This window comes from Amphiura filiformis, chromosome 14, assembly GCF_039555335.1.
Source record: "Amphiura filiformis chromosome 14, Afil_fr2py, whole genome shotgun sequence".
NCBI classification, from domain to species: domain Eukaryota; kingdom Metazoa; phylum Echinodermata; class Ophiuroidea; order Amphilepidida; family Amphiuridae; genus Amphiura; species Amphiura filiformis.
Genome location: NC_092641.1, coordinates 59,235,890 through 59,253,703, shown reverse-complemented (window position 1 = coordinate 59,253,703; position 17,814 = coordinate 59,235,890). Strand labels below are relative to the sequence as shown.

The 17,814-nt window shown below is 37.0% G+C and overlaps 1 protein-coding gene across 1 annotated transcript in view; it reads right to left on the bottom strand.

The window, feature by feature from the left end:
• Positions 1–3,912: 3,912 nt before the first annotated feature.
• The window catches only part of LOC140169541 (arylsulfatase-like), a 14,910-nt gene continuing 1,008 nt past the window's right edge, over positions 3,913–17,814 (bottom strand). Inside the window, exons 2-6 of the mRNA XM_072192804.1 lie at positions 16,810–16,959; positions 15,499–15,611; positions 8,169–8,331; positions 7,256–7,420; positions 3,913–4,727 (exon numbers count right to left, since the gene is read on the bottom strand). Coding sequence (XP_072048905.1) covers positions 3,913–4,727; positions 7,256–7,420; positions 8,169–8,331; positions 15,499–15,611; positions 16,810–16,959 — 1,406 coding nt within the window. The remainder of the gene's footprint in view (positions 4,728–7,255; positions 7,421–8,168; positions 8,332–15,498; positions 15,612–16,809; positions 16,960–17,814) is intronic.

Here is a 17,814-nt window from a genome sequence, read left to right as displayed (position 1 = left end):
ATTTATGGGTGATTAATTTTGAACCAATTAAAATCGTAATTGACGCCCTTGAATAAAGAATTAATGGGCATGGAAGTAGAAAAAAATTGACATTGAACATGATTCATGCCATGAGTTACCCATGAATAAGGAATTTATGGGCATGGAAGTAGAGAGAATTTTACATTGACCGCGATTCATGCCCTTGAACATGCCATGAACATGCCCTGAACATGCCAAGGCTCTGACTAAACGAATGACAAAAAAAGCATGCAAGGGCATGAATATTCATGTGTGTGCATGAACAACCCATCAAAAATTCCCAAATTCATGAAAATTCATGCCCGTTGCTAGCGAAAATCGGGCATGTTCATGGGCATGACTCATGCCTAAATTTTTGCCTGGGCACATAACAAATTTAGAATTGTTTGTGAAGATTTCATGATTATGTGTTAATCCAATGGCGTCGTCAAAAATTGCGATATCGCTTCCACCACCGCCTGATTATAACACTTGCTGAGGAGGACGCCCTCACTGATTTTTTTTTAAAATTCATTTTTTACACGATTATATTGTACTTTATTAAACTAATATACCCTGCAAAAATCAAGACTCTAGGTGCTGTAATTTTGTCAAAATCCGAGATTTTGAATAAAACGATGGAACCGGCGTTTTATTATTACGATGGAATTATTAGTCGAACGCATACACGATGTTCATAACACACAGTACGTACACGGCGTGCGGGACGGCGATCTACACAACAAAGTGTCGTACCATAACATGACCGAAGGAGTGGTACGTATTGGCGACATATGCGCTGGTAGTAAATTCTAATTTTCTTTGCTTTGCCGTAGTTGTTCGGCTCAAAAATAAAAGGGGATATATCTGACAGTAAAACTAACATTTTATGGCAAAGAAATGCTAATCTATTTTGTATGAAAATGTTATAATATGGCTTTAATTAAGTCACGCAGTCTCAGATCTGTTGTCTTTATTGATGATTGTACGATTCATTAAAAATACATGGTGCCTCGTGGACAAAAAAATAATAAATTGTGTATCGTAGTAAATTTGTTCATAAAAATTTACCTGTAAGGCACGATCCACTTACTTCACAAAAGATGACTATTGAGTGTGGCATTTATAGAAATGTTCTACAATGGGAAAGTTCAAATTGGTTCTCACATGAATATCGATTCTTTGCTCTATTGTACTTTTTGACTCACCCTGTGTATGGCAAGCTTCATGCGCACAACAAAACCATCCTACCCTAGGTACGAGTAGGTCGGTTAATTATTATGAGCAGTGGGGGGGCATTTTGTGGCGATGGGAAACAAATCCAAAGAAGGAATATCCCTCCGTCGTTAGATGAGGGTTAATATAACACTAAGCTAATAATTCATAGTGAAACAAACAATTGATTGACTTTCAGCACCAAGCCGCAAACCCTCTGCTGTCGCAGAGCATAAAACAGACTCTAGCCACAATATTGACTGGGAATCCACAAAGGTTTTAGCCAAGGATGATAGAGAGTACCCCAGTTTAGTGCGGGAGGCCATCCAGATCAAGAAAAAATCGCCAGAACTAAATTGCGATCAAGGACTGGAATTGCCAACCTTAGTGAATTTTGGTGCTGAAAGTCAGTTTAAACTTCTTGAAATTGTTTATCACCAGCACGTATGAACTTACATTCGAGAATGTATTGACTATTCATGGCCAATTGGTCGAATGGTCTAAAAACCAAAGTCTAGGTTGAACATTAATGGAGGATCGTGTTGCATGATCTTACGTACGCACTTTTAAACACCACATTATGATAACTTCTCAAGACTTGATTCGCCTATTTGTCGCCGTTTATAGTGGCAAATTAGCGGTTTTGCATTTCAGAGGTTAAATTACAATATAAGGTCCTATAACCAGCGACATGATTAGAAAAATTATGTATCATACAATAAATGTCAAAAGAAGCAGACATAAATTTTAACATGACCATACAGTATTATCTCGGGAATCTAGCAATGGAGGATTTATGGATAAAGACGCTTGAAAAGTCTGCAATTTGGGCATCATTTCATCTAAAACAGTTTTGTAATGGGGCAAGGGACACGTCCAAAGGGTATGCTTCATTGGGATCCTGGTCTAGGTTGTACATTAATGGAGGATCGTGTTGCATGATCTTACGTTAGACACAATATTATGATCATTACTCAAAACTTGATTTGCCTGTATGTATGAAAATCTATGCGGTTTTGCATTTCAGAGGTTAAATTACAGTCATCATCATCATCATCAGCCGTATTCAGCCCACTGCAGGGCGAAAGCCTCCCCAAGTTGGCACCACAGTTTCCTGTCATTTGCTTTTGCCATCCACCTGATCCCTATGAAACTTGCTATCTCATCCCTCCATCTGACTTTCTGTCTGCCTTGGTGTCTTGAGCCCAGCCATGGCCTCCATTCTGTGACATTCTTTGTCCATCTGTTATCTGTTGATCTTGCAAGATGGCCAGGACAATGCCACTTCTTCATCTTTATTGTGTGGATTATGTCTGTAACTTCTGTTTGGCTCCTGATCCATGCCAATGTTTTCCTGTCCCTTTTGGTGTAGCCCAGCATACATCTTTCCATACTATGCTGTGCAGTTTTCAGTTTTTGCTCCATCCTCTTAGTAAGTGACCATGTTTCAGCTCCATAGGTCATGGATGGTAGTACACATTGGTTAAAAACCTTTCGTTTCAGACACGTTGGCATCTTACTTCTCATGATGTCATTGAGCTTGCCAAATGCACACCAACCAGCCCTAGTCCTCCTCTTTACTTCATCCATGTGATTGTGAGTCATGTTGATTAGTTGTCCTAAGTACACATATTGGTCCACCTTTTCTATTTCTGTGTTCCCTACCATGACCAGCTGTTCTGTGGCGAACTGGTTGAACATGACTTTTGTCTTTTTCATGTTTATCTTTAGTCCCACTTGATTGCTTCTCTGGTTGAGATCATTGATCATTTCTCTTAGGTCTTTAGCATTGTCTGTTATTATGACTATGTACAGTAAATTACAGTATAAGGTCCTATACCCAGCGACATGATTAGAAAAATTATGTATTATACAATATATGTCAAAAGAAGCAGGCAGAAATTTTAAATGATTAATAACATAACAACATGATAAGAAATAAGATAAGTATTACGTAAAGTAAAAGAAATGCATACAGAATATGACCAAGAATATTAAAATTCACCCATTCTGCAAAGAATGTTGTCTAGATACCCTCACACCTAATAATGATTAGTGTACTTCAGTTTTATTCATTAAAAAGCAATAACCAAGAGACAAGGAGAAAAGAGGAAAAACGGTAAGTGATGATAAGAAGAGACGATGAGATGTAAGATAAGCAAACACAATTATGAACGTAGTTGAGATACATATAAGGTTTACCAATACCACCTGTAATTATCATTCTCAGGGTCAATCACCATATCTAGAAATTCTTTTAAGCCTGGGGAAGCATCTCCTGGTGGCGGGACTGGTCCTAAATATTGATAGTTACATCCGCAGTTTGGGAAAGACCCATCACAACATGGCCATACAGCATTATCTATGACATCTAGTAATGGAGGACCTTTGACCAAAGACGCTTGAAATGCCTGCAATTTGGGCATCATTTCATCTAAAACAGCTTTGTGATGAGGAAGGGACACGTCCAAAGGATATGCTTCATTGGGATCCTGGTCGAGGTTGTACATTAACGGAGGGTCGTGTTGGGTGACACATTCTGGATGATCTAAACAACCTCCACAGTGGGTATTTTGCTGTAATGGGAATCCCCCGTCCCCACATCGTCCTGGTTCATTGAAATTGGCCTCCTTTGTCCAGACTGTCTGGGTCCGAAAATGGAACTTGTGACTACCATATCGGACCGTGTACAGATGATCATGGCAATACCATACCGGTAAGGGATATAAAGAAAAGACAATAAGATGTAAGATAAGCACACGAGCTTGAGCTTTGAGAAACATCTCCTGGTGGTGGGACTGGTCCTAAATATTGATAGTTACATCCGCAATCTGGGAAGGACCCATCACAACATGGCCCTACAGCATCATCTCGGGGAGTCATTAATGGTGGAGGTATGATCAAAGACGCTTGAAACGCCTGCAATTTGGGCATCATTTCATCTAAAACAGCTTTGTGATGGGGAAGGGACACGTCCAAAGGGTATGCTTCATTGGGATCCGGGTCGAGGTTGAACATTAATGGAGGGTCGTGTTGGGTGACACATTCCTCAGGCTGATCTAAGGAACACCAAGAACATTGGGTATTTTGCTGTAATGGAAATCCCCCGTCCCCACATCGTCCTGGTTCATTGAAATTGGCCTCCTTTGTCCAGACTGTCTGAGTCACAAAATGGAACTTGTGACTACCATATCGGACTGTTATCGGATCAGTCGTATCGGGGCAATACCATACCAGCATACGAGGTTCATTGCCTGGATGGGTTTGATTTAGAAGTTTGCTCGTGGGCTCCGGTTGAGGTTCGGGCAACCATTTGAAGAGTGTTGACGAAATGTCCTGCCCGTCAATGATCCTGTCATCAGGAACGGAACCATTGACGATAGTCATTAACGTTGGAAAGATATCCATTTGGCTTGCCACAACATCGGTGGTAATTCCTGCTTTAATATGACCTGGCCAACGGAAGATACCGGGAACGCGAACGCCACCTTCCCAGAAATTCATCTTGCCACCTGTTAGACGATACAATAAAAACCAGAAAAGGCATTAGAAGTATTTGTACAAAAATATGAATAAGAAATAACAATAATTGTCATTTTAAAGCAGCTTTCATAAAGTTGATGGATCGCTATAATTATTTTTCTCGCTTTGCCATGTAAAGAGTTTGACATGGCAAGCAGGCTTTGAAATAAGAAAAAAAAATCCAAGGGTCCTCCGGACCCTTGTCTTTGAAATTTCAAGGGTCCGCACCAATTTTCAAGAGTCCGACCCCGAACCCTTGCCTTTGAAAAATTTGCTAACTTGATTGGTAAACTAAAACGAAAGTGTACTCAGGGAGCTGGGCGTATTATGTGATGTATGTGAACCAGATTTTCCAGTGTAACAACAAAACTAGCTCTTTGACAACGTAAAGAAAGCAGCAAGTTTAAAAAGCCCCACCTCGGCTCACTTTTTGAATCTTGGTCCCGTTTTGAACATCAACAGCAAAATCGGCGTTTTTATTTTATTTTTTTTAACAAAATACAGTGTTTCCAGCAAGATATAACGTTTAAACAATAGCATCACTGGCATTGCATACCTACTTGTTATTCATTTTAATTCAATCATTAATCATGAAATTAATATTATAAAACAAATCATATATAGGATGTTGGCTTACCATGCAAGAGCAAGATTATAACCTTTCTGGTCTTACAAATTAATATCGCATCGGCACGTTAAAGATACATAACACATCTGAAAATTTTAGTATTTTTTATTCTTTTTACTAATGCGCTGTGCCGTTTTTCAAACACGCCCCTGAATGAAACTCATGGGCAAGTACCCTTAAGTTGATATTATGATAAAGTTTAAATCAGTCCCAGGAAATCAGTACGTTTTACAAATGGAACCAAGTTTCAAAAAGTGAGCCGAGGTGGGGCTTTTTAAACTTGCTGCTTTCTTTACGTTGCCAAGGTTATTTTGGTATAAGTTTATACTATGAGCATGATGTACGATCTTATAATATGATTAGTTTTTCAACCCTGTTTTCTTTAGAATATTTGCAATGTTTACACATGTTCAAACTTACACATTATATGATATCATCCAAATGTTTGTGTTTGTAGGTCAACAGAACAATTTTGAAATAAAGGCATACTTATATCCCCCATATAACTCCAGGCACATTCTCCGATAAAGTGTCCAAAAAGCCAAATCTGTGTCGCCCATAGTGTCAAGTCGTATTCAGACTTGTTTCGTCAGAAAGAAATGACTTTTATTAATATAACTAATACTTAGGAGTTGCTTTCTAAAATGTGTGGGGCTGGAGGTTGTAACATGCCTAGAAAGTATAAAACAATAAAGCTGATTATGCATGTCCATTGTTTTCCTCCATGTCGCCAGCCAAGGTACGTTCCGTATAATGCGTCCCTGTTCGTTAAACATGCGCGCAAAATAATGGATTATAGGTACTTTTCATTAGTGGTATCATGCCCTAATTATAAAGTATAAAACATCACAACGCAAGTTATTAAATTTTTCCAACAGGTCTTTGAGACTATGTCGCCAAAATTGTTCACAGATACGTTACCATATTTCTAATGAATAACAATCTGTCAAAATAACTGGCTATATGAATGTTCCCATATGTTATGGATCAAGCAGGCTCTATAGTTTTATTATGTTCGGGATACATAAGAAAAGGGAAACAAAGTAAAAAAAGGAGGTCGACGAATGACAAAAAATCCTGACGTTACGTTCATGCGTTCACAGATACGTTACCTAAATTCTACTCCCCTCGGAAAAAACGCTGTGATAAATGAAGCCAAATACCATACCAGACTTTAGTACATTGGGTGATGACTGATCAAGTATGGGTCTTAAGTCGGTAAGTTTTTACACTTGCACGATTAAGACAAAAGTGGGAAAGGGCTTCACAGATACGTTACCACTGATACGTGACCCCCAATGCGTACAAGTAATATTGCTCAAAAATGAAGTATTGTTGAAAAATCACCCATGCATTGTTTTGTGATCTGAAACTATTAAAGTTTACGATTCTGAATGATTTTCACGAATTCTTTGTGGTTGGAATTTTGCAATTCCTGAGCCTTAACTTGGACGCTTTATCGGAGAATGGGCCTCCATGTAAAATGGCCGAAATAACCAGCCGCGTTTCTTTTACTTTACCTGTTATTTTAGCTTCAAATGGACAGAAACCTTTCCCGGCAGTTATTACTAATATCATTTCAGTAGTTTGGATAAATAATTATATATAAAATTTAATTTGGATGGAAATCGTACATTATGGCTTTAATTTGATCTTATTAGGAAGCGGCTCCATACGTTTTAATTGGAACGAACACATTGTAACTACCCACTGTAAAAACAAATAATAATTCCACTAGTGACAATTTTATTATCGAGTGGCTTATGTACTGATTGTATACGTTTGTGTTGCACTGTTCATTCACTCTGATGTGAAGTCCCTAGATATCGAAGGCTAAGCGTTAATCGACATTTCAAGAGAATCTTAAACGATCTTCAGATGGTCGCCTACCTTTCAAAATTCCTGCATCGCCTCCTTCATTGCAAACTTTTATAAGTGGTCCATTATCAGATGTAAAGATGGCGAGGGTATTAAAATCTTCTCCCATACGCTTTACTTCATCCATTATGGCACCAACCGTCCACGCCATTTCTCGTACATTGTCACCATAACGCCCTAGTAATAGTAGTAGTAATAATAATAATAATAATAATAATAATAATAATAATAATAATAATAATAATAATAATAATAATAATAATAATAATAATAATAATATATAAATAATAATAATTTTTCACCAGGTTCGCCCTTCCAAATAATAAAGGAGAGAAGTAGAAAACGTGATCCCGCCTAGGAATCGAACCCAGGACCCAGTCTCACTATTAAAATCATATTAAGCATTTTACAAATGTTGTTATGAATATAAAAGTTTTGAAACCATATTTTGACCAAATAAAATATATAAAGGATTCATATGACCATTTTAAGACCAGTTGTAGAATGATCATTTCAGTGAGGTGACTAGGTTGGTGTGTTAATACTAACAAACGGCTGTAAGGCGCAAGGTGTAAAGGACACCATAAGACATGTAAGAGGACGGTCTAGTGCAGTGGTCTTCTCACTTGCTTCTCACCACTGCGGCCCGGTTCAATTCCCCGCTTTACCACATGTGAGTTTGGTTGCTGATCTTTGCTCATTTTTCTCTAAGTGCTCTGGTTTTCCTCCTGCTTCTAAAATCGGACCTCTCACTCATCCCTGTCCAGCCATATTCGGTTGGTATTCCTATGATTTAGAAGCATCTGAGCACTATTGGGATTTACATGGCCTCGACCGAATGTTATAAATAAAATAATAAAACAATAATATTTATTGTTTGTAAATTACTAGAGCGGTTATGATGTCACTCGCGTCTTGTTATTACCTCTTTTAGATGATCCTCTAAATCCTTCATTACTATACATATCTACATGTGTCTGCGCGGTGCCGTAATACAGGAAGAACGGTTTACCCTGTTGCTGAGCGTCCCTCATGAAGCCGGTAGCGTCATTTACGAAAGCTTCACTCATTTTGTAATGCGAGTACGGCTGTTGAATAATGGTGGCGTTCTTATACAGAAAACACAATATCGAGAATGGTCCAGTTTTCATATGCCACTATAATAAACGAAATGAGATATATCGAAAAATGGATGGATAATAAGCACCTTTTACTGGACACTGCTTCTGGTATCCACTTAAAATTGAGGGATCGTGAAGCGGTCCACATGCATGTTGGTTTTCTAGGCGAACCGTATTGAGTTTCTTTGTATTTTAAATGATGGGTTTAAATCCTCACGGAAATCGAAAATCCTGAGATATTTTTTTCAATGCCTTTATTTACTTTTATTATCTTTTTCTTATCATCTGGTAATGTTTTGTCTATAAATTAAGAAGAACTTATAAAAAATAATATCGAAACCGACGGGTTGACACAAAATAAACTCCTTCGACACTGTTTCGACACTATAAGCAGGAACCGCACTTTGTGAATTTAGATATAAACCGGTTAGATACACAAATAAAGCACACGACTATAATTGTGACCAGCTCCAACAAAACCCGGAACAAACCGCCAGACGTGTTTTTGAGCTATAGACCTTTAACGATGACAGTCCCATAAAAATGAAATTTTGAAATTCTTAATTTTATGGTTTTTGACTGTGGGAAGAAGATAGTGTTCTTTCAAATCCTTGAAAGTACTTATTAATAAAAATTCCTTTAAAAAGGAACAGGGCGAATCAAGAGGAAGTGCCATGATAAAGGTGTAGTTATTTTATTCGAATTGTTTTTATAATTATTCATGATAATCACTTGGTGTTTGTCAAATGACAAGTAGGGCATGTAGTAAAAATACACTGGATAATTCTTGATAGGCAATTGTTGGCTAAAGGTTGGTTAAAAGAAACACAAATAATTACTACAGACACATGCAATGTAGTTTTGTAATTTTAATAATACTGGAAATAGAATCTTATAAAGATCGAGATAACATAAAAGCATTATCATAACACAGTAGTTATTACGTTGACATTATTATGTAAATAAGTTTATGTGCATCAGTCATATCCATAACAAAATATGAATGTCATTAGAAGGTTAGTGGTGGTTGGCATATGAATTGTTTTCATGTGTTTGTTAAGTCACTTATAATGGAGATGAAAGACTTAAAAGTGAAAGTTTGGCATTATATTGAGTTTTGTTCGTGCAAAAATATATAGTAATTTTAATAATGTACATATTTACATTTGTAACTGGCAGGCTTTTGAAGTTACTGATATATTGTACAAGGAGGAGCATAGTGTTGAAGCTTACGTTTGAAAGTTACAACATTACATCGTATTAAGTGATGGTACATAAATTGCTTAGAATTGTTGATATAAATTTTAGACAAGGTGACATTTGTGAACATGGTAGAGAGCTGTTTAAAAAGGAAAGAAATAAGTATTTTGCTGACAAATATGTATTAAGAGTAGAAGTTGTAAAGGTTACACTAATACACATTATGTGATGGCATCAAGCAGAAGTTGGAACTTTGAAATGTTAAATTTGCTATAGGACATTTGTTAAGTTGCCTATAGGATAGTAAGCAGCACTTACAACCCTGCATTTTTCAGAGACTTCATTGAATTTGAATAAGTAGTCCTAAAGATATGAGCAAGTACAGTGTTTCCAAAAGAGGAATGAAAAGGAAATATTGCTTTGGATCATTTTTTCCAATGAAATATGTTTGTTTTTGTTGATGGCATCACATAGTTATTAAGTCGTTAGCTGGATAAAAAAGTATAAAAATATATGTTGATATGTAAATAGTAACTATAGTTATGAGCATACAAGGTTTACGCAATAAGAATGTTATTATTGTGCATGAACGTAATGTCTTTGATACATTGCATATTAATACAATGAAAGTTTAGATAAATACTAACAGCTGATGATATCAAAAGGATTATTAGCATGAGAAAATTTATAAAAGGATGTTCAATTGTTGGCAAATTATAGATATGTGTTTATATGGGCCTGGTTTTTTATTGTGTTATACATGTATTTCTTAATATACTGGATTGAAAAGATTGTACACGTTGATGAAATTCATAAGCATTGAATAATACTTAGTGCAACAGTCAATGAACGTGAATTGTTAGCATAATAAGCAGTTTAGGTATTGTGTTTATTTAAAGAAATGTGGTTACAAATGAATAACTTTTGTTATATATACATCTACTTCCTAATACACTGAAAATCTAATAGAAATGAAGAATAAAGAACTATTACAGAACACATATTGGTCATTAAAGTACGTTTTGCAGGGGTAGCGCTAGGTTTTCAAACACGGGGTCCAAAATTTTAAATGTTGTGAAATTGTGGATCTAAAACAATAGAAATAAAAGGTCCAAATGACCCTTTAGTAACCTCTACATTGAAGTTTTGTGCGCCAAAAGCTAAAAGAATGCGTTCAGATTCCAAGCGCAGGTTAGTGCTACCCTGAGCTATTGGTATACAATATTTACATGATAAGAGCGTTGGTGTTTACATGAAGTAAATGTCTTTGATACATAGCTAGATACTGGTAGTGTACAGTGTTGTCATTAATGATAATTATCATGATAATTTAATATTATTATAAGTGAATGGTCATATGTGTCACATAAACATACTAAAATTATTAGTACAAGCGCAGTTTGAAGTTATAATCAAAGAATGCTGTATTGGTTTTAAATGTGGTATACCATATTTGAGACTATATATTGGCAGTAATAATGACTTTTTCTCATTTATACTTGAACATTAAATTTCAATATGTTAATGAGAAAAATCTGAGCTTTCACTGGATTCTAAAACCACCTTTGATGATTAGTAGGGGATGATGCGTTCAACCAAGATACTTCCTTCAATCAGAGATGATATTTTTGGAGTTGTAATTACTTTTTGCAAAACTAGCAACGTATTAAAGGTACACTCAAACAATATCTGTAAGCTATCAAAATTGACTTTCTAAATGATTGGTCAGAAGTCTATTCAGACGACAGTCTTTTGGAGCTGACAGATTTGAAGCTATACGTCAGATTCAACAAATTATTTACATACGGTGTGCACTTGTATAAGCACATCTGTTTTGTACTTTGTACTTACTTATAAGAAACATTTAAGTCAAGAAATGATCGAAAACTGGTAGTTTCTTAACTTTGGTTACAGACAAGGTTTGCATAAATACAAAATCTAACAGAAATGAAAGATAAAAAACAATTACAGTATACTTATTGTTCATTAAAGTAGTTATGCGTATACAATGTTAACAGGATAAGAGCGGGAATGTTTTGTACAAGTAAACATTTTTGATACATAGCAAGATATTGGTAGTGTACATGGTGTCATGAATGATAATTATCATGATGATGTAGGTAAGTTTTGGAAGGCAAATCTTAATATGTTAGTTCGAAAAATCTGAGCTTCCATTGGATACCAAAATGAGCATTTTGATGTATAGTAGAGTGAGAAAGTAGTATGCGAACAAATTATTGCCGTATTTATTGAAAAAAATTCTGACAAATCGATGTTTAGGTCCTTAACGTCTCGAGTCCAGGCACAAAATTGAGAAGATTCAACAAAGTCTTTGTCACGATATTGACAAGGCACGCCGATCGATACCGATGCTGCTTCAAGTTTATCACCAAAAGTATCCAATGAATACAATTGTAAGTATTGCACATCAACAACAATTGACCAATGAAAACACAGGTAAGAGGAAGTCAAGTGGAAGAAGTGCATGATCAAAGCGTGCCAAGCTACTTCAAGTTTGACACCAAAAGTATCCAATGAATACAATTGTAAGGGGTGGTGCAATAATTATGTGTACCCCCGGGGTGAATTATAGGGGGGGCAAAGATTTTTGGCAGGCCAAAAGGGGGGGCAAGCATTTTTGGCAGGTCGAAGTGGGGGTCAAGCGATTTTGGCAGGTCAAAGGGGGGCAAGCAATTTTTGGCACAGATATTTTGGGCACCGTTTCTATATTATGCCCTAAAAAGGCGTAGGAAAACGTTTCGAACACGTTCAAATATGCAAAATTTCCTGCTCGCTGCGCTCGCATTATATGTTAAGACAATTTAAGGTTTTAAATTCGGGTTCCCCAAAATCTTGCATGTGTAAGGGGGGGGCAAAGATTTTTTGGCACGTCAAAAGGGGGGGGGCAAAGGTTTTTTGTCACGTCGAAAGGGGGGGCAAAGGTTTTTGGCACGGCCAAAGGGGGGCAAGCGATTTTGGCAGACCATTTTGAGAATTCACCTTCGGGGGTACACATAATTATTGCACCACCCCTAAGTAATGCACATCAACAACAATTGACCAATGAAAACACAGGTAAGTGAAAGTCAATTGGAAGAAGTGCGTGATCACATCATGTAATTTACCTGATATCATGATGACTATGATGATGGCTTGCGTGTATTGTGAGATAGAAGTGCATCAATCTTCTAACAATTCAATTTTATCTCCGTGTTCTAACAATAAATTTCATCCGCAGAATAACATTTTCACATGTAATTTTTGCCTTTAGCCTTAAATGTTTGATAAATATAAATGACGTTCTTTGTAAGTTAACTTCCACGTTTACCCAGATATTATTACCAGTATCAGATCTCTCAATCTAGTATATACAGATTTACGAGTCATCTTACCCCCCCCCTTCAGAAAGTCAAATTGGCACGGTACATGTACAATAATTTACTTCCGAATGGTACCTTGCGCCTTTTAGCTCCACTTATTCATTTACTAGACTAATTCCAATCAGCCGTCTACACTTCGCATGTACTGTGTATGCTTCGTAGTGACGACTGATTATCTTACAGCCAATATCATGACGGACTTCTGAAAACTATTCAATGCGACTTTGGTTGTGCGCCGTAGCGCGACTGACTAGCGGCGCCCGTGTACCGCGTCGCTGTACCGCGCCGCTGTGACAAGATCGCGCTCTGAACTTCTAAAACAACAAACTCGGTCAAAAGGTCAATTTGGACACAACTGCGCATGCTCTATGCCACAGGAATCCTGTTGCAAAATCCGTCACTTTTTTTCCACGTAGTTTTCTCAGTCGTCAATCCAGACGGTTGACGACTGAGGGCAGCAGTCTATTCATTTACACCGATTAAAGGATTCTCCTTAAACCAGCAAGCCTGAGTGAGGGCGTTACGGTGTTACATCAGCAGAGCCAGGCGGCATAGGACGCGCGACCGTGACGTACGAGGCTGGCGAAGATACAGGGCTGACAGCCCCATTCAAAATACACGGTTAGCAATTACAAATGGAAAATTAACATACTTGCAGTGGGGTACTTTGCAGAACCCCGACGGTTTTAGAGTAAGATAATTTTGCTTTGACACCACATAACAAATTTAGAATTGTTTGTGAAGATTTCATGATTATGTGTTAATCCAATGGCGACGTCAATAGCGATATCGCATCCACCATCATCTGAGCAGAGCCTGAGCAGAGCTGAAGTGAAGGCGTATAGTATCATTAACACATTCTATACGCTACAATAAAGCAACAAGCACATGCAAGCAAGTATTTCGACAGTATCAATAAAACTAAATGAGGCTAAATGTAGCCCAACTGTACGTACAATCTGGCAATACCGCTCAGTCTGAAAGAAATGAAAAATATCTGTTGCAATTTTCTGATTTGCATAAAAGTAATGCTAGTTCATGGAAGTTGTAAAACAATTATTTCTTTTAATACAAACACATTTCTTGGTACGACAACTTTATAGCACTGTTTGAATATCAACATGAAGTAGTAATGACAAATTTTAATGGATACTAACGCCTCTGTAGTTTCGTGATTACATAGACAGCACGAATATTTCGTTTTTATTCTCTCAATCTAGTATATACAGATTTACGAGTCATCTTACCCCCCCTTCAGAAAGTCAAATTGGCACGGTACATGTACAATAATTTACTTCCGAATGGTACCTTGCGCCTTTTAGCTCCACTTATTCATTTACACCGATTAAAGGATTCTCCTTAAACCAGCAAGCCTGAGTGAGGGCGTTACGGTGTTACATCAGCAGAGCCAGGCGGCATAGGACGCGCGACCGTGACGTACGAGGCTGGCGAAGATACAGGGCTGACAGCCCCATTCAAAATACACGGTTAGCAATTACAAATGGAAAATTAACATACTTGCAGTGGGGTACTTTGCAGAACCCCGACGGTTTTAGAGTAAGATAATTTTGCTTTGACACCACATAACAAATTTAGAATTGTTTGTGAAGATTTCATGATTATGTGTTAATCCAATGGCGACGTCAATAGCGATATCGCATCCACCATCATCTGAGCAGAGCCTGAGCAGAGCCAAGTGAAGGCGTATAGTATCATTAACACATTCTATACGCTACAATAAAGCAACAAGCACATGCAAGCAAGTATTTCGACAGTATCAATAAAACTAAATGAGGCTAAATGTAGCCCAACTGTACGTACAATCTGGCAATACCGCTCAGTCTGAAAGAAATGAAAAATATCTGTTGCAATTTTCTGATTTGCATAAAAGTAATGCTAGTTCATGGAAGTTGTAAAACAATTATTTCTTTTAATACAAACACATTTCTTGGTACGACAACTTTATAGCACTGTTTGAATATCAACATGAAGTAGTAATGACAAATTTTAATGGATACTAACGCCTCTGTAGTTTCGTGATTACATAGACAGCACGAATATTTCGTTTTTATTCTGAAACGCCGGGAAGAAGTAAGTGGAACAAAGCCCAGCGCAATATGGGTCGAAAATCACTTCGTGATTTTCGCCCAAAAAGAGGTTTATTTAATCATTAAATAACAGTTGAACTATGATAAACCCTATCCAATCATGTGTAAGGCAGGAAACGAATTGGCCCATACTCAGAATAGCAATTTCGCAAAGATTTCAAGGTATCATTTACAAAATTATCCATATGATGAAAAGTATTGATGCCATTTAGGCTATATAATTGTGGCACCATTTTAAAGCTTACTGTCTAGTACTTACTTTATTCAAATTATGAAATGTTAAAAATGCGATTTTCCTGGTTTTGTCACAGCAGGCGGGTCGCAATTATTTATAATAAAACATATCTTGGACATGGCGCGTGGTTATTTCATATTAGGCATTTAGAAATGTGGAGCTTAAGAAATAAAACACACACTCTAGAATATAATAAAAAAAAGTAACTTACGTGTTCTTCATCACACTCCCAAGCATTGCTTAGCGGTAGGTTTGTGCCCACGTAGTCAAAGCCGTGATGGTGAGGCAAATATTCCCCATCAGTTGGGCTGTGGGCATTAATTCCTGATGTTAGAGAGAAACAAAATTTATTATTTCGTAGGACGTATTACGTAACGGCTTATGCAATATTTTTTGTAAATAGACGACGCTCGCAGAATTACAAAATCTTGGCTGTTGATGTCGCTTATAATAGTAATTATTCATTCATTCATTCATTCATTCATTCATTCATTCATTATTAATTCTTAATTAGTTATTTTCTTATTAATTAATTCGATTTATTGATTTATTTTACTTTGTCCTTTGTCTTTAAAGCTGGGCCTATTCTGAAAACTTTTATCTTCACATCTTTATAATAATCCTGATGCGGATGGTCGAATAAATACTATCTCAATGCATTTAAGTATTATGACCTTCGTCCCCATTACACCAAATGGGTTGATTCAAAAAAGTTTATGGTACCCGACGTTCTACGGCTTTTATAAAAATATCGCGGGAAAAGACCAAAATGTAATAGAAATGGGGTTTCAAATTGAACTTTAAAATTTAAAGTATAAATCACGTTGGGTCTACGGCTGTGCTAACACTTTTCTTTGATGACTTCGACCACAATGTTTTATTTTGTCAAATATCTAAAAAATACAAACAGCTAATTATGACGTGTCATGTCAAAAGGAGACACTTTTGGGCAGGATTGTAAATAGAGAAATAGCCAAAAATCTGCCCTGGGGTGATATTTTCACAATTTGGGTTTGTTGCGAATTAGTGATGTTATTAATGTTAAAAATATTGTCTGATAATTTCAGACCGGAATATAACTGGCATCTTGTATTTTTTGAGACATTTTTCAAGGTAATTCATACTCTCAACATTATCAATAATAGTTTTAAAGGCCAATATCTCAATTTCTAATTCTATAATACCATAACTTACGAACTCTATATCTTCAAAATGTCCGATTTCATTGGGGAAAACGGCGTTGTGGAGTAAAATATCTCTATATTTAAGATATGTAAAAACCTCAAAATTGATAACCTGCCCAAAAGTGTCTCCTTTAGACATGACACGTCACAATTGTACAGACAGTAGTTATATTCGACTCAGGTATACACCGTGCATGTAAGGCGTTTCACGGGAAAACGATCGCCCTCTCTAGGCAATACAATGCATAGGATTACATATACAGAAAGGTTTGTTATTTGTCAGTATGCAGCAATGAACAAGATATGAACAGACTTAGTAAATAACATTACATACGAACCCAGATGCCACTTGCCAACAAAGCCGGTAACATAGCCCACCTCTTTCAAACCTTCTGCTATGGTAACCTCATACCAAGGCAAACCTTCAACACTATTAGCCCAGAATACTCTTCCGTCACCCCATACACCAATTCGTATCGGCAGTCTTCCTGGAATTTATGATATCATATTATGATCAGGATCTGAATTCACTAGGTAATGAACAAGAACAGAAAAAGTTTTCGACATTATTCAGGTTAGAAAGTGTTGCCACATAAGAAACTTATAGTCAGTAGACGGCAACTTAGCCCACTTCCGGTAATTTTTACTAGCCCTACTATAGGGCCTTTTAAACACACTATATCCTAGAACCGCTAAAACCCACTAACCGCTCCACCCAGAAAAATAGCAGTCACAGGGTTTAGCAGTTCTCTGGATATATATAGCCAGGTTTTATGATATAGCATGGTTTTGGATTACCACAGTCAAAAGGCCCTATACTATAATGAAAGACAAAGACTAGTTTGCGTCTGACGTCACTGTCAATCAAATTCTCTACGATTCTTGATTGGCTAATAGCGCGTATAAGGAAGGTCGATTCATCTGGCTGGTGCCGATCGGAGAAAAGGAATAGCAGTGAATGGCGAAAAATTACGTACTCTTACAAGGCAAAAAGCAACTTTTCTAGGCATTGTGGACATGGTGCCTTCGCCAAAAAAAGTTTCCTACTATTAAGACCTAACCTTTGAGATGGTTTGTATGTTAAAAGGGGCAAAATTAACAATAAGGCGCTCAGTTTTACCGCCGTGTTCAGCAACTCATATCATCACGACACTTGTAAACAAACCGTGCTCGGAGTTTGATTGACAGATGACGTCAGACGCAAACTAGTCTTTTTATCTTTGTCTATCATTATAGTAGGGCTAATTTTTACCGGCGTGACCTATGCTGTTGCGTTACAAATGTTGCAAATATGACGAAATACTAAAAAAAATGGAATACACAAGCCATTTCTCGCTTAATTC